The 23,240-nt window shown below is 39.8% G+C and overlaps 2 protein-coding genes across 3 annotated transcripts in view; one reads left to right on the top strand and one right to left on the bottom strand.

Annotated features, from left to right (window-relative positions):
* The window catches only part of tpst1 (tyrosylprotein sulfotransferase 1), a gene marked incomplete at its 3' end in the record, with an annotated part of 837,181 nt that overhangs the window by 719,055 nt on the left and 94,886 nt on the right, over window positions 1–23,240 (bottom strand).
* The window catches only part of sgsm2 (small G protein signaling modulator 2), a 108,355-nt gene that overhangs the window by 11,399 nt on the left and 73,716 nt on the right, over window positions 1–23,240 (top strand). For both annotated transcript variants that reach the window (XM_046074870.1, XM_046074869.1), the window contains exon 2: window positions 3,264–3,339. In XM_046074870.1, the coding sequence (XP_045930826.1) occupies window positions 3,264–3,339 (76 nt within the window). The remainder of the gene's footprint in view (window positions 1–3,263; window positions 3,340–23,240) is intronic.

Here is a 23,240-nt window from a genome sequence, read left to right as displayed (position 1 = left end):
CATCCCAAGAACACCATCCCTACTGTGAAGCATGGGGGTGGTAGCATCATGCTTTGGGGGTGTTTTTCTGCACATGGGACAGGGCGACTGCACTGTATTAAGGAGAGGATGACCGGGGCCATGTATTGCGAGATTTTGGGGAACAACCTCCTTCCCTCAGTTAGAGCATTGAAGATGGGTCGAGGCCGGGTCTTCCAACATGACAATGACCCGAAGCACACAGCCAGGATAACCAAGGAGCGGCTCTGTAAGAAGCATATCAAGGTTCTGGCGTGGCCTAGCCAGTCTCCAGACCTAAACCCAATAGAGAATCTTTGGAGGGAGCTCAAACTCCGTGTTTCTCAGCGACAGCCCAGAAACCTGACTGATCTAGAGAAGATCTGTGTGGAGGAGTGGGCCAAAATCCCTCCTGCAGTGTGTGCAAACCTGGTGAAAAACTACAGGAAACGTTTGACCTCTGAAATTGCAAACAAAGGCTACTGTACCAAATATTAACATTGATTTTCTCAGGTGTTCAAATACTTATTTGCAGCTGTATCATACAAATAAATAATTAAAAAATCATACATTGTGATTTCTGGATTTTTTTTTAGATTATGTCTCTCACAGTGGACATGCACCTACGATGACAATTTGAGACCCCTCCATGATTTCTAAGTGGGAGAACTTGCAAAATAGCAGGGTGTTCAAATACTTATTTTCCTCACTGTAAGCTTAGTTGAGGTTGAGGGCTCAAACAAGCTCAACACTGAAAAACAAGGTGGACACCAATTCCTTATGACAAAAAGGTTGTCTGTATTTGTCATTGGTCTTGCCAGTTCTTTTGCTGGCTGTACAAAATTTATCCCACCCCTCACCAAAAACTTTAATTACAGAACTTGATGAAGGCTGAACCTCATCTTGGTGATGAGAGTGATGAACCTCCATCTTTCTATCACAGACACTGACATCCTCCCACACCTCCGTTTTACTCGGAAAAAGTTTGAACGGAGTGATACTGTGGTTAGAGCTTTATTATCACACAGCCAAGCAATTAAATGTATCCTGTTTATCAATTAGACCCAAACGAGGCAGAGGTTTCAGACAGGTCCTGGATTAATTACTGACAACAATTAATTCTACAGAGAGAGCAGACTTAGACAAGCGAACACCAGACTGACTCAGTGTTGTTGAACTCGCTCAGGCTCTCCTCCCCAGACACACAATAGATAGCAGCAGAAAGACTCATTTGAACGTTTCTGGGATGCACTGATATTAATTGGAAGTCAGTGGTGCAGTTGTTGGTGTGAGACTGTCAGCGCTGTTATTAGTAGCTGTCACGATGTTTAAAGGGAGTCTGCATAATATATTTTATTTTCATGTGTTTTGAATCAGGTACTTGCCACATGGAAAACTAAATGGAAATTCAAGCCTTTATGGTAAATCCACTGAAACGGACCAGAGCGAGCTGACAGGCAGGTTAGAGACTTTATCCTGTCAGTTTGTCTCTTTACAAAGACAAGTGTTGCTGTATGAGAGTCCTACTGAAGAGAGGCTGTGAAGTCTTCATGTTACGCCGTACGAGAACCACATACAACATTATTTATCAAACTAGGTCGGACTTGATTCATTTAGCGCGAGGATACGCATGTGGCAGCGTCCAGTTTTCAAAATAAGGTGTCATAGACATAAAAATAATTGGATCATATTCACAGAAAGTATAAAACAAATTACATGTGTCCATTCAAAGTAAATGGACGTAATTTACTTTACCGGACCGTCTCAGGCCCTGGACCCTCCCCCCATAGTCTCTCCAAATCCTGTGGGAAACACTGAGTAAAAAGCACATTTTGACTATTTAATTTATGCAATGCAAAAAAACCAACCCACGCAACAATGTCAATGTACTTGTTTGGTATTCTGCAAATTTTTTGATTGTATTCGGTTTCAGCTTCAGCCAAGAATTTTCATTTTGGTGCATCCCTACCGCACACCAACTATCAGACCAACCTGTTGATAGCCGAGTGACATTGTGGGAAATGTAGGTCAGGTTTGGAAAAGGAAAAAATAAATGGCTTAAATAAAAATGGCCGTATCTTTGGTTGTGAAGCATTGATTGAAAATGTTATACTGTAGGAGTTTGATGCTAAAGCAGTGGGGTACTCTTTTAAAGCCATAAATACTATAGTTTAATCTTGAAAAGCCATTATTACCGTAAGTGAGTGAACTTTTCAGCTTCTGCAGTTTCTTCCAATTTCTTTTCATGCTAAAATGGCAAGCTGTGTAGCAAAATATTTTTTAGGAGTGTGAATGCAAACTGCAAAATCGGTCAATGTAAACTCTGCAGCTTGTTGAACAATTGGCTTTATCAGACCGTCAAGATCGCAAATCCAAGCGTCGTGGGGCATTCAACAGCAGGAGCATCCAACAACAATTAAAAAAGCATGACTAGCCTATTCATTCTCTCTGGAGGATGACTCCTAATGTCTTGGTCATCATTCAAATTTTCACAAATAATAGTTTGTCAGGAAATTTACAGAGGACATTCACACTCCCCAGAGGATGAACCCTTACCATTTTGGACACATTTTGAGCTTTCCTTCGTTGCCAACATCAGGCAAAAATGTCTTTGTACATGTAATCTCAGTTGGTAGATTGGCATGAAGCTTGCTGAGCACCCCTCTGATTTGACCCTTTTTCATTCTTACCCCTATTACATGATATTTAAACAGCAAAATTAACAGTATGTTGTTCTTTTTGAACAACACCTTCATATTGTGGGTAGTAATGAACACTGCAGTGTCTATGAGCCAGTAGAGGGGCTGAAAGCATTTGGTGTGGGCTTGGTGTTTTTCAACACTTTATTACATCATTAATGCAAAGTGTTTATTGTTGTGGTGTTTCTGCACTGGAGTTCCCAGAAATCACTTAAGTTCAAGTTAAACAGTAAGTAAGTTAAACAGTGTGGGCAACACTGTGATGTCGTCTTGGATTTTCTGTCAGTGCAGTCCGAGTTCTACATATCAGCCCAAGAGAGGAGCAAAATGACATTTATTTGTATGAAAACTTTTTTAAGAAATTTGCTGTGTTGTATGTAATGATTTCCTCTGAAGATATCTTCAATCTTCTTATCCTGATGTATAACTGATTACTTGTGATAAAGGCGATGACTACTGATTTTCCTGTACAGAGAAGCTATAATGGCAGCGACAGCTAAGTGAAGACAATGGCAATGATTCCAGGCACAGTAAAAATCTTTGGCTCTTCTGTGCTTTTGTTTGCAGGTGAAGCAGATTATGGAGGAATCAGTGACTAAGAAATTTGTCCACGAAGACAGCAGCCACATCATTGCTTTGTGCAGTGAGTACGCTCTTCCCTTTTTCTCTGGACACGTACGCACACGCACACACACACACACACACACACACACCCACACACACACACACACACACACACACACACACACACACACACACACACACACACACACACACGCATACACTCTTGTTGAACTCCTCAGCAGGTGACTGGGTGCTGCTTCTCCCTCAAGGACACTGCTTGACGTCACTGTGCGTCTGACTATGCTGCTATATCAATGGAAAGTTAATAATCACAGTGGAGCTAATGGAAACCAATTTCAGAGACACTCAGGCTTTCTAAGCCCTAGACACGTCTGTGTGTGTGTGTGTGTGTGTGTGTGTGTTGACCAAAGATAGAGGGGTTGTCCCTCCTGACCGGATGGTTGAGCTTGCAGTGGTGTGTGAGTCACAGCTTGATGACACCATAGAACCTTCTTGTCTGTTTCATGGGGTTAACACACATTAGCTATATGAAAACTCCAACAAACTAGATATCCCAAATAGACTTAGAATTTCATGAAGGATGTGGGTCATATTTTGGGTGATCTCTATTTTTGGTATTGAAGATGTAAGAACAACTTAACATCCCGTTTTAGCATAAACATGTATTTAGAGGTACCTGAGAGGGCACCCACCTTTCACTTTACAGCCACGTTAATGTAATTTAAACGGCTAAGCTATATAAAAAGTCAACCCTTGTACAGTTATTATGAACAGGGAAATTAGCTATAGGGACCAAAACCATTTTCTGTACCAGGCTGTGAACTGCAGTTTTTGGCACTTCCGCCTTTTAATTTTTCAGGGTCAGGGCCCGCTTGGTCTAAACAGAATGACTTGATCTTCTCTGGATACCATGAATCCTATTTAAGGGGACCAGGATCAATTGATAGTATAAGTATTATCATTTCTGCACTAAAATAACTTAAATTATGTTACTGTAATCAGTTTTACATTATAGATAATGGTGTGAAAGTGTACACATATCTGTTGTTGAGCCTTTAGCAACTAGTGAATTCTTCTTCTTTGCCCTCTTCTTTTTCTTCTTCTTATTAGTCTGCATTTAACTCAATTTACACAGGATTACTATTGACTGGGAGTACTAGATAAACTATGAGACAATATAAATAAGTCAACTCAAACATGATGATGATGAAAATACAAAGACTCTGTTAAAGTATTGTCTATCCAATGTGGATCAACATTATCTTAGATTAAACCCCCTTCCTTCAAGCCTCCCTACAGACCACTCCCCCAAAACACATGTTCACAGGCAGTTTGTGCAGGTAGGCAGGTATACAGGGAGGGCTGCCAGTCAGTCATTTCATTCAATCCTAATGAAATGATTATTACAGTTCTGCAACAGCCACAGATACCGGATTTTTTATTTTAATCGTTGCATTTGATTTAATAATTGCATGTTGCATAATTACATGTTGGCTTGATTTTGCTGTTTATTGATCTCTCTCAGCTGTATTGGAGCTATGTTCTGTGCAGTGTGTTAGTCAGTTAGCAGAGCTTCATTAGTGGTGCTGTTCTTCCATAAGAGCCAACCAGAGATGAACATGTCAGTGGATGAGTTTGAAATATTGAAGGGGGGAACAGTTACAAAAACTTTGAGATATTAGATGAAGAGCTGCAGGTGATGGGGTCTTACTGTGGTTTGAGACCAGCATACCTCAAAACAAGTCATCAAGGTACCTTGCTGTGCTCCTGGCTCACCTTCTTGCAGCTGGTCATGGCATGGCTTGGCGCGACTAACCCTGGTGTTGTGTATATAGTATGGTTTTGTGTAGTACAGTGTGATATGCTATTATATGGTGTGGTATGGGATTGTCCAGTTCTGTATGGTATGGTTTGTGTATTCAAGTACTGAAGTACTCTGTGTGGTAGACGTACAGTGTTTTAGACATAGTTCCAGAGGTTTCCTCATAAGACCATTATTACTGATGTGGCCTGAGCTGTGTAATTACAGCCATTAATTGTTATTTGCATGTGCATTTGCTTCTAGACCTGATGTGTAAAATGGAGACAGTAGTAATAGGATGGTTGTGAATTAACTTTGTGAAAGTTACTTTGTTAAACTTCTGACCTTGTTTGATCTGGCTATCAGTCATTTTCAATTACCTGTTTCAAAGTATTCCACAGTCTGCACAGATTGGAGGGTAAGTCTGTTATTAGCTACATGACGTCCCCACATAATACTAATCCTGGCTGCTCCCTTCTTGCTTCCACTTCAAGGTCGAAGTATTCCAACCCCTATTGTACAGGTAGGAAGATGTGCAAATTACTGGTACTACTTCATTTTCCTATGACAAGCTAAAATCGCAAAGATTAAATAGCCAGTTCTTACCTTTTTTATGTACAGACAGGACCATGTAAATGAAAGTGACCCCCGTGGACCACTGCAATTCGATGCAATAAAAGAGTGACTGCGGTGGGAGCAGAGTTCGTTATCTGTCATCATTAGTAGATCAAAATCTCTCTCTAGAACAGCCAGAACCACATCTGTGGCTATCTAAGTAATGGAAAAGCGCCATTCGGATGGCTGACCTGGTAACAGGGCAGCGTGGAGATAAGTTTTCATTATAAATGTTGAATATGAGATCTATAGGCGAGTTCTCTAACTCTTCACATGCTGCTGTAGAGCCATGGCTTTATAACCTTGTGTTAAGGACATCAGTTCAACACTATTTGTCTTGTCTGTTGTTTTGTTAAAGGGGCCATGTGTAGTTTTGAGCGTCCTTTAGTAGTGAGTTTCAGATTGCAACCACTACTTTCCAAGTGTTTGCTTGTTCGAGGGAGCACTCTGCGTCGGTGAAAACAGAGGCCGACAAACCGCAGATGGCATCACACAAAATGCTGGAAACTCAGGTAAACTCCCACTGCAACGTTACAGTAATATTTTTAGCAGCTTGGTGATGAACTAATCCATGTAGTTTAGTATAACAGTTAGTAAGTAACATTACTGTACTGAATGGGTTTTCCAGTGTGTGTTGTCAAGGCTGGTGTGTGTGGCAAGCAGTACAACTATTCTATTTTGCAACGGAAAACGTTAGCAACTGGTCAGCATTGGCCGGCAAGCTAACGTTATCTAACTTGAGCCAACTAAAGCACAAACTCACAATATATTTAAAATGATATGCAGTAATGTTAGTTTGCCTGTTCAGTTGGATGAAAGACATCAAAGCGAATGCTCAAACTGTGACTGAAACCCATTTCCGATGTTGACCGTGTTTTCGCCCGACATCGATCTGATTCTCGTTTGGCCTGACAGGCTTCAGCACATGAAGTTTTTGTCCCTACGTGGAGTCTGTGTTAGGCTCGTTTTTTGGTGTTTGCGGACAATGTTTCGTTAGCTGCGTCGTTGTCACTGTGTGTACAGTTCAGAATCAGTAGGCCAGAGGCTCGGGAAACCAATGGATTTTGCGGAAAATCCGACCCTATTCTTCACATTTGGAAGCAGCATACAGGCTGTCAGAGGTAAATGAGAGAACGTTTCTTACTTGGGAGCCACTCATTGTTACAAACATTTTTTTAATATTCTATTGAAGGAATTTCCTTGACTCCGCAATTTTCATACGGGATATCATCAAACCATCCAATATCTTATCTTAAGCAGTAGTGTTCTGTGGATTTAGAGATTTAGAAGATTTCCGAAGACATTTTTACATTTTTAGGAAATATAATGTTAGGTGTATTAAAATGAGCAGTGGTGCTATATCACAAAGCAAAGTCCACATGTTTAAGCAGATTGTCTAAACAGGTGGTAACATTAATAATGAGTTGAGATGCCTCAGGATCTATCTGATTCAGCTTAGCAGGTGACTGATTTTCTAATCAATCCTGGAAGGCATGGGGGATTTCTTTCTAAATCCACAGAACAATATTGCTTTAAAGCAGGGATTGGATGGTTTGGTGACATCAGATAATGTGGTTATCCCAGTATGAAAATGGCAGGGTAAAGGAAATTTCTTCAGTAGAATGTGAAAAATGTTTGTAACACTGAGTTGCTAATGTTATGGGATAAAAGAAATGTTAAATTAGAGGAGCAGGTTGCCTTTTATGATTGAAACATTGCCCAGGGATCGAATTTTTGGATGAAAAAAATGATTTGATTAATCATTACCTGCGGTTCCTCTGGGGCTGTGGTGCTAGTTTTATAGTGGTTCCGCGGGCCAGGAGTTGGGGAGCTGTCCTTGGGGAGTGTCTGGGGGCCTGACAGTATGTAAACTTGTTAGTTTCTAAGGTAAATGCAATACAATACTGTATTTCAAAACCTTTTTGATTAAGGTTTTGTTTTCATATAAAAAATCAGTACCTCAGCATCACAAATCTGAGTCCGCCAGGATCCAGAATCTGAAGCTGTTTTCTAATTATGGCAATTGATGTGGACATTTCAGTTTCCTCTCTCATGTTTGTATTAGGTTACTTTCATGAGACAAATAGCTGTGAGTCATCATACAAATCCTGCTGGATACTCACATGACCCCCCTCAAGGAAATTACAACGCGGCCCTCTACAACCTTTATTGTGTGCTTTGCTCACATGTGCAAATTGGACAGTCTGTGAATGTGTGTATGTGACAGAGAGAGAGAGAGTGTGTGCCAGCTGTGTCGTCATCTTCTGCCTCAGGTCATTTGCTTGCTTGAAAATCATTACATGTTTACACTGAAAAGATCCAGACTCCATTTTGGTGGTTAAATGTAAAATGTGAACAACTAACAGTGAATGGCACCACATTGACAAAGTCACTGAGAATGTGACCAAGAGATCTCTGAGGAGATGTCACTGTTTCTAAATCCCCTTAATCATATCTTTGGCATTTCTTACTTACATACAGTGCAAAACACAACAACCTTGGACAAAACAGAAAACACAACATTTAAAAATGCCAGTATATCTGTGATAAGCTAGTAGTTGCTGATATATTATCAGATTGACCTGAACGTATTAGGGGTAGGACTGGACGATATGGCCAAAAATGTTATCACGATAAAAGTTTCATATCTTTCGATATCGATAATTATCACGATAAGTATCAAATCGTTATTTCTTGAGTTTAAAGGCTGATTTTTGCTCCTGAGTTAAAGTTGAAGAAACCTGATGGTTAATTGTTGTTTAAACTCTTCTTTATATTCAACACTTGAAGCCAAACAGTGGATCACTTCACAAATCTGAGGTAAAAAACATTTATGATAAAATCCGCACCAAGGTACGAACCAAAGTTCATGTTGTGATACATTTTGAAACATTCGGTTAGTTTTGGTTTGGTTTCACACTGCAGTTCTGCGACCGCACTAAAGGACTTTATGTGACACACTTGCATCCTGTCGTCATCATCTATGTGGGCTGCGTCTCCCTATACTTGACATTGATTGGTTTATTAAACAGTTCAGAGGGTATCTTTGATAAGAATGAATGAATAAAAAATGAACATATGCATATTTGCCACTATATTATTATTAAGGCAGCACCAACTATACTGAAGGCTAGTTCAAATTTGTAATTGAACATACCAGAACCGAACCGAACCATGGTTCAGTCAGACCAAATTTTTATATAATTTTATATAATTATATAATTTTTAGACCAATTTTTCTAGGTTATGCTCAGGATGTCATTGACTATGCTTCTTTAATAATATCGTCCGTGTATAAAACTGGTACCTGTGTGAGAGAGAGACTCAAACCAATAAATTGATTATCAGCTGGTGATTAATGTAATAGTTGACAACTAATCATAAATCATTCCCCACAAGCATTAAGATAGAGGCTGTAGATAGAACATTTATACTTCTTTCAGAAAGCAGAAAAGATTTGAATCAACCAAAAGGACACACACATCGTTTTTTGAGTATTTTTAAAAATAGGTAATTTTGCTGTTACTTAAGTGCTTTTTTTATCACAAGTATTGTACCTCGCTACATTTCAAGTCATATGAAAAAGTCCTGATAAATGTCTGCTGCAGCTGGAGGGCAGAACTCCAGAGAGCTCCCTGCCTATAGAGGTGACTCTACACTCAGCTGACAATCATGAAGACATAACATGTTGAATGTGTCCGTTCACTAGCCGAGTGTCAGGAGAAGTTGGGTGTGTGGTCACACAAGACTAGCAGTCAGTGAACAGAACAAAAATACACAACAGTGCAATAAAATTTAAGGATGATGTCATTATGGGTTATGGTTAGCATTATTGTACCTCACCTATATTCCAAAAGGTTGCATCTATCTTAATCAATGATTTAATGCACCACCCAGCGAGCACGCAGAGGGACCAAAATCAAACACACCCCGCAATGTTGCGTGACTTGTACAGTAGGCGCATGCTGGGTCTGACAAAATGCAAAATGATTATACTCACAGTGGGTCCACCAGCTTCTGCGTTTACTGAGGAATGTCTACCTTTAATGAGGTGTGTGAGGTCTTTCTGCTGTTTTTGACCATTTCTGTCACAGTTCCTTTATAATTGATAATCAGTTGTATGCACAGGCTTCAAAGTGCCATCTATAGAAATTGGATTTATTGTTGGTTGGTACATTAGGGCCCTTTTTAAAAATGTAATGCTGTTATTTAGATTACATTTTAATTTAGTTTTTAGTATATAGTATAGTTTTACACAAATACTGTTTTGTTATTTAAGTTGTATTTTAAGAGGATTCACATTTTAGTGGGTAAAACAAAACACCCAACTTAAAAAGCAGCCACATGGAACCACCCAGGCACCCTAATAATTCTTTACATATACACAGTAATACACACATACATATACAATACATACACATAAATGTACATACAAACACCTACACATCCTGTCCACATTTAACTATCACTACCTAAAACTTGTAGCACAGCCACACTGGTTTAGCTAGTGAATTAACTAGGTGGATTTATCAGGACGTTTCCAACTATGGGCAAGATCTCATGTGACAAATACTTCTTCAGACAAATTTCTTATAGTACTCTTTCCATCCCTGGATATTGCATATAATCAACAGTTCATCTCTAGATAAAGCTCCTGCCCCACAGTTGTTGGTTTAAAAAAAAAAGTATTTATATGTTTACAGTTTTATCTAATCTTATCTTACTGCCGATTTTGATCAAGATAACCTTGTAAATGCCACATACAATATGTTGTTGGCTACATGTGCTCAGAGCATATCATTGACTCCTTCTCATCAGTCGTGCACTGAAAGCCTGCAGGCTAACCCAAACATGACGTCACTGTAGTGCAAGTTAATCTTCAGCCTCTTGACCTCGGTGACTCTTGGGAAGGTGCAAGGTAAGAGGTCAGATGCTAAGGATAACCAATGATGTCAGCACAGGAATGAGTCACTGCTGGCCCACTCTTACTGAGTGTCCCTCCTAATGCCAGTTCATTGCGCTACATCTGCCAACGAAGGCCAAATGAATTCCAGTGTTTCATTAGTGAAGAGCCAGTAGAAAACACTGGTGTATGGTGTCTCATTTTGTCTTAAGGATGGGATTAATGGAATTAATGTATTAAATTAATTAAAACATTTACATTCAGGCTGTGTGTGTGCAGTGAGAAAAAGAGACGTTTGATGCAGACACTCGTTCCATGCATCTTTACCAATTTCACTCCCCCGTGTTCTGTCTTTGCTTGTGCACATTATTGTTTCTGCTTCATTCATTCAACATTAACTCAGGAATTTCACTCTGCAGCACAATATTTGCACCCACTGTGTAGTTGAAAGAAAACACATAGATCATAATGATTTGCTGCTGCTTCCCCTGCTGTAGGCTTTCCTACAGCATGCATGTATGTACATGGAAGGGCAGTGAGGTCCCAGAACAGAGCCATACCGCCAAACATAACTACTGCAGATCGATAAAAGTTTCTTTTACTAAAGTGGTCCGGACAGAAATAAGTTTATGTGGGTGCATGTAGAACATTTTAAATGTGGTGTGCTATGAGGGTGCAAGTTACATCGGTTCTGAGAAATCAGAACCAATGTTTCGTGGCTGTGCATTTAATATATTAAATTATTTTGATCATTTCAGGTGTCTCCTATCCGGTGGCGTCCTTTAGCCTTGTGTTTAAGATGCATACCAGATAACCACAACATTAATGATTTGATTCTTTTGTTGCATGTCCTACCCCTCTCTTTCTTTTCAAATCTATACTTCAGTCTATACTTACATATTCAGAAGAAAAAACCCAAGAAGATATGATGTACATATTACACTTTCTTTAACACTTAGCCGCATTTTAACATGTCCATTAGTCAGATTAGGAATTTGATTGCATGTGTCTTGGTTTTCCCAAGCTACATGCAAATAAGGGTCCACCCGTCTCCCCGCCAGAGGGTATTGTGATGCACCTGAAGCTGCTTGCAGTAAAAAAAAAAAAAAAAAACTACAGAAGAAGGTCACTGTGCAGTTATCAGTTGAGTTACTGCAGCAGTTAAGCTAGCTAACAAGCACATGGATAGACCAGATCACTGCTCTTTCACCCACACAGAACATTCAGTGGTTGAACTGATAAATTAGAATGTACCATCTTCTGTATTGCTGTATGTGTTGAAAGCCAGTTTCTTCCTGTTGCTTTTATATGTGGCAGGAGGAACATTTTTGTGTAACATCTGTCAGTTCAGCTGCCTTTATCACAGACAGATACTCTGTAGAGGTTATTTCCAGAAATCGCTTACTGACGTAGTAACACTTTGGAGGCGTAAAGGTGTCTTGGAGAGACAGATGCATTTACACCTTTTCAACATCTGGCTGCAATGCTCAATTGGTGTGAGCAATTGGATTTCAGTCCATCTCTAATTCTTCTTTGTTGCATTTACACTTGGCTTTTTATAGAACTATTGAATCCACCCAAGATGCATTAAGTACTGTAGCTATGTGCAAATAGGATATATCACAAAAGCAATGAAACACTGTATATGGTAAAGAGCTTACAGAGAGGATGGTAAAATTAGATTTTGTATAACACCTTTTTAGAGCAATTGTCACAAAATGTATCATAAGTCAATAAAAAAAAAAAAAACTTATGGTGTTTCTTGTGGTTCTTCTGTTGCGCCCCCCCTCCATAAAACCTGCTGTTGATTAAATAAATGTAAACTTAAAAAATGGCTTTTCTCTTCAGGCTGCGTGCTCTTCCTGTCTTACCATTAATAATAACGAGCCAATTAGCTAGGGTGGCCAAGGAAATTGTCAGTGGGAACTGGTGGCCTCCCTGTTTGGTTATAGATAGGAACCCGCAGGATGCTTGTTGGCCAGTCTCTCTGCGTGGTTGGAGTTAACTGTTGTATAACTGTGTCTGTGTGTAGGAGTCCAAAACTTCTCTACAGCATTTAAACTGATCACATAACTCACCCTCATTAGCCTCATGGAGGGGGGAGTCAAGTTGTGTAATGTGTGATTTCTCTTTTGTGTAAGGCATTAGTTGTTATGGTGTCATGCCATGCATATTGTTTTGCTTGTGTGTGTGTGTGTGTGTGAGAGAGAGTGAGCGTTTGTGACAATGGGAAAATCTTGGTGCTTTAAACTGTGTCCCAAAAGGTACACAGCCCTGAACACTGTGCATGTGTTATTAATAGAGCACCTAAAATACTTCTATTAAAGAGCTGCCACCACCATCACTGGCTCCATTTTTCCTTCACATCAAAATTCCCACACTGAAAACAGAAATACTAAAATACTCAGGTAGAAATAGAATAGTCAGCCATCTGTTGAATAAGTCATTTTTCTGCAAAGACATGCTGCCCTTAAGATATACATGAATTAACTGTACTGTCTTTAATTAAAAGACTAACAGGTAATTATACATTACGTCAAAGCCTATTAATTTGTCATCAGGTCCTAGCATTAGAGTAGGCTGATGAGGAAGCCTGGTGTCATTAAAATCAAACCATTTACCAGCCTCCATTTTACGAATCAGAAAAGGTTGCAGAAGACTGTTGAGCAGTAATAAGCAGTAATAATGGAGTAAGAGAGAGGGGTTATTTGTCTGCTGCCCGCAGACTGCTTCTAAAGCAGGGAAGTACAGCTTGACTCCAAACCACACATTTATGTAAATGATGTTCTCCAGGTCAAAAAGAAGTCACGTTACCCCTATCAATATATTGATAGGGGTATCAATATATTGATAGGGGTAACGTGACTTCTTCAATATATTGATAGTCTCTGTGATGACAGATGTGCTTAACCATCTATCCCGCCAAGGGTGACGAACCTCGCAAAACTCACATTTGAAGTAGTATGTAATAAAGAGTCAATCAAAGTATATGAATCCCAAAGATAAGGAGTGCAGAGACAATAATCCATCAAATTTGTCAAAAGAATCTGAAGTGTATCAAATACAGTTATTATTAATTAATATTAAAAGCACTAAAACCATATTAAATTGGAATATTCCACACATACTGTATGCATGATATGTTTCTCTTACAGTACTGTCATAAAGTATGGTTGAGACTTGGGTAGCAACAAGAAGCTACATAAATGGATCTAAAATACAGTACTGTGCAAAGTTTTAGGCGGGTGTAGAAAAATGCTGTAAGTGAAGAAGGCTGTCAAAAATTGACATGCGAATAGATTGCCTTCAAAACAGTATAAATTCTTCTAGGAACACTTGCCAGGGGTTTTGTAGGCATATCATATGATTAAAGAGTTATACCAAACAGGTGCTAATGATCACTGATTCAATATGTAGGTTGATCATTAAGTGTAACAGATACAGCTGTGTAGGAGGAATACAACTGGGTGAGGAACAACCAAACTCAGCTAACAAGGTGAGGCTGCTGAAGACAGTTTACTGTCAAAAATCATACACCATAGCAGACACAAGGTACTTATACTGCATCAGCAAGGACTCTCCCTGGCAGATATTTCAAGGCAGACAGGGTTCAGGAACAGATGTGCTGTTCAACTGACTCAACTATGAACGGAAACACAGGAACTGGGGTGCAGAAAAATGGCAGCTTGTGCTCTGGACTGATGAGTCAAAATTTGAAATATTTGGCTGTAGCAGACAGCAGGTTGTTTGCCGAAGGGCTAGAGAGTGGTTCAAGAATGAGTGTCTACAGGCAGCAGTGGAGCATGGTGGAGGTTCATTTCTGCAAACGCAGTTGGGGATTTGATCAGAATGAATGGTCTCCTCAATGCTGAACAGACAGAACTTGTGCAAGTGTACCTAGAACGATTGATGCTATTTTAAAGGCAAAGGGTGGTCACACCAAATAGTGATTTGATTTAGATTTTTCTTCTGTTTACTCACTGTGCATTTTGTCAATTTATAAATATATTGTTTTTTGAAAGCATTCTTACTTTACAGCATTTTTTCCACACCTAAAACCTTTGCACGGTACTGTAGATGTAAATGTACAACAACCACTAAAAAAAACCTTTCTCTTCTTAGTTTGTTTCAAACTTGTTGGTGTGTTTTCCATTGATACTGTTTTCCAATGTGCGCATAATTATTCTGACTGCACACGTGAATGACATAAATATAATGTCTTTAATTACTTACCAAACTCCATTAGACTCTCAGTGGAGGAGCAAGACAGCAAATTTTAGACATGACAATGCTAAACTGAATGGAAACCTCTCAACACATACATGATGTTGGCCTTGCTCTGAATGGTTTTTTATGTTTGTTGCAGAGACAGACGACCTCTGTGTGGAGGCATGTAAGCCTGTAAATGACTGATCATTTACATTTACTGATTTGGCAGACGTTTTTATCCAAAGCGACTTACATTTGAGGAACAACATACAATCATTAACAGAGCATAAAATACAGCACAAGATCTACAACTGACAATACATATTAATAAAAGCAGCAATAAATGCTAGTAAACGCTAATGGCACATATCGCATCAATGGGGTAAATACCTAGGGAAAGAAGTTAGAGTTAACAAAAAGTGCAATCAATACAAGTAGGGCTGCAGCTAACGATGATTATTCGAAGCTTCAATAGATTATTTCAACGATTCATCGATGCGTCGTTTAAGAAGTACTTTTACTTGGCGCCGCCGTTCATACTACTTGACTGGGGTCACACACACTATATCCGACGCTGGTTTCCAAACCACTTTTATCAAGAAAAAATATGAAACGGGAAATGAGCGATCCTGCACACGAAACAGCTGTTGTTTGTTATTATAAAGATGGCAATTTTAAAGACAAAGAATATGGTTGAAAGGATGGATTAGTACACGCAGGTAGCAGGGATTGTCTGAGCTACAGAGAGAGCTGCAGGTGAGTTAAAAGGTGCAGCTCCCCGACACCCAGTTAACTCATGACTGTGAGGTTACAACTCACGGCCCAAAAAGGACGTGTGCACATTTTCAGCTGAGGACTGCAGATTACTTTGGCTAGCCTTCAACTCAACAATCAGTCATGATTTCAGTTAAATGCTGAAGTTGCTGTTACTGTTACCATGTCTGTGGTCCGCTGGCAGAACACCGTGTGCTTTCTGATCAGGTGCCGTTGTGCTGTTGCCGAGGCGACATAAGTTTAGTTTTACGGTGGACGGACGGTAACATTACAGAGTTATTGTTTTCTTTAGCATGAAATAATAACATACTTTGGACACTTTCTTTTTTGTCCCTCGCTGTTTTCTCTCTCTTCCCCCACTTTGCAAACAGCTCCATCATAATCACGTCGTGTTCACAGCGTAAACACGATGTGTGATAGTAATAAATGTCCCTGCAAAACACCCTAAAGCCCTAAATACAAGGTAATTCTAGGGATTGAGGAAGAAGAGCACAGGAAGTGCATGTTAGAGGTTAGGAGTTAGAGGTGTTATAAGAGGAAGTGTTCTCGGAAGAGATGAGTTTTCAAGAGCTTCTTGAAGTTAGAGAGGGACGCCCCTGCTCTGATGGCGTGTGGTAGCTCGTTCCACCATCGTGGTGTCACAGATGAGAACAGCCGGGACTGGGATTGCTTTGTGTGAAGGGATGGCAGAGCCAGGCGGCGTTCGTTGGAGGAGCGTAGTGGCCGAGAAGGAACATAAACTTGTATTATGGAGTTTAGGTAGATGGGTGCAGACCCAGTAGTCGCTCTGTATGCAAGCATTAGTGACTTGAACCTGATTCTGGAGGCCACGGGGAGCCAGTGGAGGTCACATAGCAATGGAGTGACATGAGTCCTTTTGGGCTGATCAAAAACCAGACGCGCTGATGTGATCAAAGTCACTATAGCTGTTACATCCATTGGGTAACATCCTGCATTTCTAAATAGCAGGAATGAGAGACCTAAAAGGAGATGAAAACCATGGTGATAATTGATCTCAGTGATTGGGGGTTAGAAGAAGGACATGATTTGATTAACTGGGAAAGTACAGAGGAGTAGAGCAGAAGAAAAGGGAAGATTGGTGAGTAAGAGAGGAAGGGATGGCCTGAAGCAGCTAATGGGCTCATTAGGAAACTTGTGGTCATGTAATGACCTGCCACCGAATGGACATCTGGGGCTCCACACACTAAAGACGGATGAACAGACCAAAATAGAGAGAAAATATAGGAAAGGGATAGTGGAAGACAGAGATATATTTAACCAATGGAAATTATGAAGGGGCATATAACAAGGGTCTTCATTTATATATTTAAATGGATATGTATCATGACCAAAAACAAAAACTCCAAGTATACTCGGAGATGAAAATATACTGTTTATCAGAATGATAATCAGATATAATCAGATTACAGTAATTATCTTTAGATAATAGAAGTCATATATAGTACATCCTAAGTCTAAATATGTGGCTCAAACTTGCCTAATCAGTTTTATTAAAAAATGTATTATATATTCTATATACTATATATTCCAGACCAGTTAGTTGTAGACACAGACCAGTAATATGATAATATGTAAAACAAAATGTACATTTGTAGTCCCTTTATGCTGCACACACATACACAAACAACACAGAGCAAAACACAACTCTAATAAAAATGTTAACTTTAATGTTTAATGTGTTTGCACAAGAACAACATATTAATGGACAAATAAAAGTGAGAACAAAAACAAGAAAGAAATACAGAAGCCAGGGCCCGAGTAGAGATATTACCCTGCTTAAGACACGTTGGTCTCACAGCATTACTTCAGCCAATATCTATCGCTCACTCTCTGTAGACTTGAAGGTGGCTGTAAAATGTTTTTTAGTTTTCTCCTTCCCACAGGGGACAGGCTAGGTTTTCACAGTAGAAAACATGCATCAAAATGTCCATGGAAACTTCTCAAAGCCATATGCCCTCTATGCTTCAAACTAAATACACCGTCTGAACCCAGGCAGACACGTGGGTTGGTATGTTAAACCACCTTTTTCTACTGTTTCCACTGGGCAGAACCACTGCTAACCATCTTTTACAGTTGTTGCAGCACCAAAGGGGAACACCATGAATTTTAACAACCAGCTGGAACACACTAAATACCATGCCAAATACCACAGAGTAAAATATGATATAAAGGCTATATAAACTACCAAAACATCCCAATCACATAAGGGGAAACCTTGCAATCTAATGCATCACTTTCAGGTGACATGGTGGCAGTGGTTTGGCATGTTTGGCTATTGAGACAAGCCCAACTTCTCTGCTTCTCCTGCCCACTTCCACCCAGCTGATTAAAAGGGTCAAACCAGTAAAAACAATTTAAGTGTGGACAGATGAGGCTACAGCTCTACAGGACTGTTTTGAGAGCGCAGACTGGCACACAGGGCTCCAGACTAACATTTTTCACCTCCGTCCCGGAACCATCCCGAAAAACAATTTGAACCGTCCTGAAGTTAATGTAAAGCGTCCTAAAATCAAAATTGTGTTTGTTTACTTTGTTATTATCCTCTATAGTTGTTAATGACATAATAAATGATGATAACTTGATAAAATAAATAATATGTATTTTCTCAAATCAAACAAAAAGATTTAACATCAAAACTGAAAAGTTATCTGTTTACCTCGATGATAAATGATTTAACTTTAATTCAGTTATAAATCCTGGACTTTAATAGCTCCTGTGTTTCAGCAGGTTTTCTGCTCATGTTGAAAACTTTCCGCACATTCAGAATCCCTCCCACAGATCTGTGTTCTCTGACATGTCCAGAAAATAATCGTAATATTATGAGACTAACATTATTATTTAATGAGAATTCATAATATTTTTTAAAACTCTACCTGACCTATACTCTGCCGTGCTCACCTTCAGACTGTACTGAATGAGACAAGTGTACTGCACTTCATCGGAGGTACAAGTTGAAACCGAAACTAACACTTACAATCTCAGCACAAATCCACGTTACTTTCGGCAGCTCCGATAAAGTGCAGCTCACGGTCCCAAACAGAGCCAGATTGTACTTCAGGTTTTAGATGTTTTAGCTGCTCAACAGCTGCCAGTATTGCAGTCCGGAGTCTGAATTTCAGACCACCTTCCAAGGAAACTGTAATGCAAATATTTGTAGCAAATGTCCTCAAGATAATTAATGTTTCTGTATTTCACATATTTAACATTAGCTGTACCATGAAGACTGATAATTCAACCTGCTAGACCTGAATGAAAACTTTGAGACAGCAGAATAGAAGGTTTTTCATTTGCTATATCCATCTGTTCCTTTCTTTGTCTCTGTGCGTCTCTCCCTCTTAGTTAATTGAGAATTACAGGAATCGGACGTCACGAGAGGCTGTAGTGAAACGTCAGGTTTTCCACTGATTGTCTCCATGGCAACTCTGCCACCCTCAGATAAATGTTTGTATGTTGTGAGAGAATATACAACTCTCAGAAAAATGGACAAATTCAAAGTTGCATATGAAGCTGAAGCCTTGTCTCTGCTTGCGGCCTTTTTAATGTTCATTCGAGGAGACATTTCATCTACTGTGGCACTAGCAAACGGGTGCGTGGGGCTGTGATATAACTCACTCTGCACTACAAAACATTAGCTGCAAATCTTGAATTTTATTGCCTTAAGGCATAATATCAGGCGAGCGTTTTTTTTGCTATCACTATTATTATCCTGGTGTAAACCAAACAAAGATTTTGCCACATGCAGTCAGGAGTTCCTACCATGTGTTCCACTGCAGGTTGGACTGACCTGCTGTCATTCATACATTCCCATTACTGTCAAGAGTCCATGAGGAAAAGGTCACATAGCCTTGCTGCTGCTTTGATGCACACAGTGTATCCTTTTGTTAATTTTTACATATTCTTACTGAAACTAAGGACCACAGGATTTGCGGTACCACAGAGATCATCAAGTAGAGGGTGTAAATGTAAAATGTATAGGCTGTAATTGAGTTTATAATTGTTTTCAGTACAAATCAGAAGCCTTATGATCTGAAGTCCAAACATGCTCTTTAGATACATTTGTGTCAACGTTACAGAAAATGTAATTCACATCTCAACAGCCTCATTTGTTTGCAAATAGAAGCATCATGAATCACAGCATCATTTACTTGCAGCATTAACAACTTGATATTTAGAGCAATGAATAAACAGAATAAATACACAATGTTCCCAGTGTGTGAAAATGACAGATGCTTTCTTCTTGCCAATGAGAATATGGTTTATGTAATTGGTCTCTGTCATTTTGAAGTGGAATCTGAATAATTTGAATTGCTTTCTCATAATTAATGGCAAGTATTTCAAACAAAGCTCCCCGATATGACACCAAACAATCGATCCCGTATTCCTCCTGACAGCATGGTTTCACAGCAACACACTGATATTAACTTTTAAACTATTGAAATAGGTTAGAGTGGGTGCGTGGGTGACTTCCAACCTTGAATGTGTTATGAGAAGTGGATACTATGTTGGCGGCCTGTCATTCAAATGAAAGTGTCTCAACCAGCGTATACTCTTTACATTCCTGGTTTGCTTCTTCTTCACATTCGTTGTCTCTCCAACCAGTTTGTATAGACTTTACTCTGCGATGACAGCTTATGAGGGCTTTGCTAGGATTTTTTCTTCCAAAATTAAATCTTTAATACAGTGATTAACACCATTCCATTATAACTACAGTCTGTGTAGAAAATGATTTAGAGGGGATTTCTTTATTTTTTGTTGCAGTACTGTAGTTGGCTATAGGGACAAATTCACAGCAAGGCTGACTCTGCCATGCCAATGCTCTAGCAATACATTCATGATACTGCCAGAGAGGCAGATGTCTGTTGATGTTGTTTCAGTAGCTCATTCTGATTGGTGGGTACCTGAACAGGGGGTTAAAATAGAAGAATAGTGTGAACCAGAGGTGAGGACGCGAGTCATGACCCTAGACGACTTGAAAAAATCATAAAAGACTTGCAACTTCAATGACCTCTGACTTCACTTCATGAATTCTTCATAATAACCACTGATGTTGTAAAAAAGTGCAGATAGATCTGCTCCTGTCAGTGGATCAACTTGACAGCAACTAATCACGCAACACAAGCACTACATTCCTTACTTTCAGTATATTAAAACACTTGGGTAAGCAGACTTGAACAGAATGAGTAACGTTTCCAACAGCGGATTACATCAGCTGTAGATACCTTAACAGGACTCCCATCAGCCAATCTCAAGTGGACCCCTTTCTGCCAGCACTCATGAAGAACAGGTTAGGCTAAAAATCTGTTACCTGCCTACCACAATCACAAGACGCTGCTCAAAAAATCTAAACTAAAATCTAAAAAAGTATTTTACTATAGACAAAAACAAAATCTCTAAACCGTCACAAACAACATACATAAGAACAGGATAATCTTTACCAAATGGTTAACAAAATCTGCAAATGTTAAAACTGTATCCTAAAATATTTGAAGATAGAATAAACACAAAATAAAACACAGCTCCGACCTGTGGGTGCCTCTGTCAGTGTTGTGAGGTGAGGGGCAGTAGGTTATTTATTACTGATATTACTGATACTGTTAATCTAATTTTCTTGTTTCATGGGCTGAGATCATTAACTAGTAAGTAAGTAAGTAAGTAAAGCCCCCCTCCAGTGTATTTTGACATTTATATTTCATATTTTCAGTCATTTCCTTCCAATGTTGATTACCCACATAGTTCGCCAAATATTTTTGACAAATAGCTTAATTTTGTGCTCAAAGTTGCAAAAATTGCTTAGTAGTTAAAATGCGGTGGCATGACAGTGCGTCTGCGCAAGCTTGGAGAATGAAGTATGACTTATGGAATTACTATAGTCATACGTCATTCTCCAAGCTTGCGCAGGCGCACTGTCATGCCTCGTTAAAAAACTGTCACGCCGTCGCGCCTCTTAAGTCAGAGCATCAAACCAATAAACATCTTTGTGAGCTAGCTAACCAATTTATCATGTAATTTACTTAGAACTTACAGTCGGTATGTCTCTCTGTGTCTGATTGTCGGTTTGTCTTTCTAGTTTAGTTAGCTAAGTTAACTAACTTGTAGTTAGCCAGGTGTAGTTAGCTAGCATATTTATTGCAGAAAGTTAGCTAACAGTGGGTCTTCATTTTATTTATTTTTTTCCTCCTCTTGGTTTAGTGTGCTGTTCATTTTCATTATGGCATTTGTGCGTGCGGTGTTGGAGGACAGATGACAGAAAACGCGTCACACTTTCACCTGCTACCGTCTTATATACAGTCTGCAACATGCATTACATTTACCATTGCATCGGTGGAGGCAACGGTATCAGAAGTCTTTACATACAGTTCAACAGAGTAATAGACCCCCCACACCTCCGCGGTAAAGTAAGCGCACCATAAAACGTAGTGGGAGTTATCGGTGTGCACCATCGACTGTATGACTGATAACGGCTGATACTCGCGCATTAGTTTCTTTCATGGGTAAGTAATAGCTACTCCTGCCAGACAGTAAAGTGTACTAAACTTTACAGTGTAGTGAAGTTAACACAGCGTAACTGGCTGGAGGGGGCTTTAATAAAGGATTCAAAACTAGATTCACATTTCATAAAATGCTACAGAAACCCTACCTTAGTTACAGGAAAAACACCTGGTCACTTTGCCTTTAATTGCCATGTTGAAATAGCATTAATTTGGTGGGAGGCAGATAATGATTTGTTTAGGACTTTTTCTTGACACTTGCTTGTGACTTGCAAAACAATAACTTTGTCCCACCTCTGGCATGAACCCCCTACGTATTACACCATCCTGGCTAAGCTTATTGCTGGCAGATGAGGTAGTGAGGTAAGCCACATTTTAGCCAACACCAACCAGAGGCCAACAGGAGAGCTAGCCATGACAAGGGCTACAATCATGGTTTGAATTACAGGAGGGTGGGCTAACCCTCTTAATTAAGACTTGGACCCCACTAAAAGAGGCAAAACAACAGTTCAGGGGGGCCTTTCTTACCTGTAATTGTAAATATTACAATAGCCTATATTTCCCATTTTCATGCCTTATGTTCAAGAATCTTCAAATATGATTTCTGACACCCCTAAAATGGACCATACCTTTTCCTAACGTTAGTTGAACTTGTCTATCTGCTTCACTCCCAGAATGCTAAAGTTAGCTGGTTTCTTACTTTTGCCTTAAGTTACAATTTAGCAAACTATTGTTAACTAGCTAAAGCTAACATTTATTTTACTTGAAATGAGGGAGAAGAACAGGGAGGTAAACGACACAGGAGGACAACAGGGAGGCAGACGACACGAGAGGAGAACAGGGAGACAGACACGGGAGGAGAACAGAGAGACAGACGACACGGGAGGAGAACAGGGAGACAGACGACACAGGAGGAGAACAGGGAGGCAGACGACACGGGAGAAGAACAGGGAGACAGACGACACGGGAGGAGAACAGGGAGGCAGACGACACGGGAGGAGAACAGGGAGACAGACGACACGGGAGAAGAACAGGGAGACAGACGACACGGGAGGAGAACAGGGAGACAGACGACACGGGAGGAGAACAGGGAGGCAGACGACACGGGAGGAGAACAGGGAGACAGACGACACGGGAGGAGAACAGGG

Source organism: Micropterus dolomieu, linkage group LG17, assembly GCF_021292245.1.
Source record: "Micropterus dolomieu isolate WLL.071019.BEF.003 ecotype Adirondacks linkage group LG17, ASM2129224v1, whole genome shotgun sequence".
NCBI lineage: Eukaryota > Metazoa > Chordata > Actinopteri > Centrarchiformes > Centrarchidae > Micropterus > Micropterus dolomieu.
The sequence above is the reverse complement of the archived record's forward strand: the minus strand, read 5'-3'. Positions and strand labels throughout refer to the sequence as shown.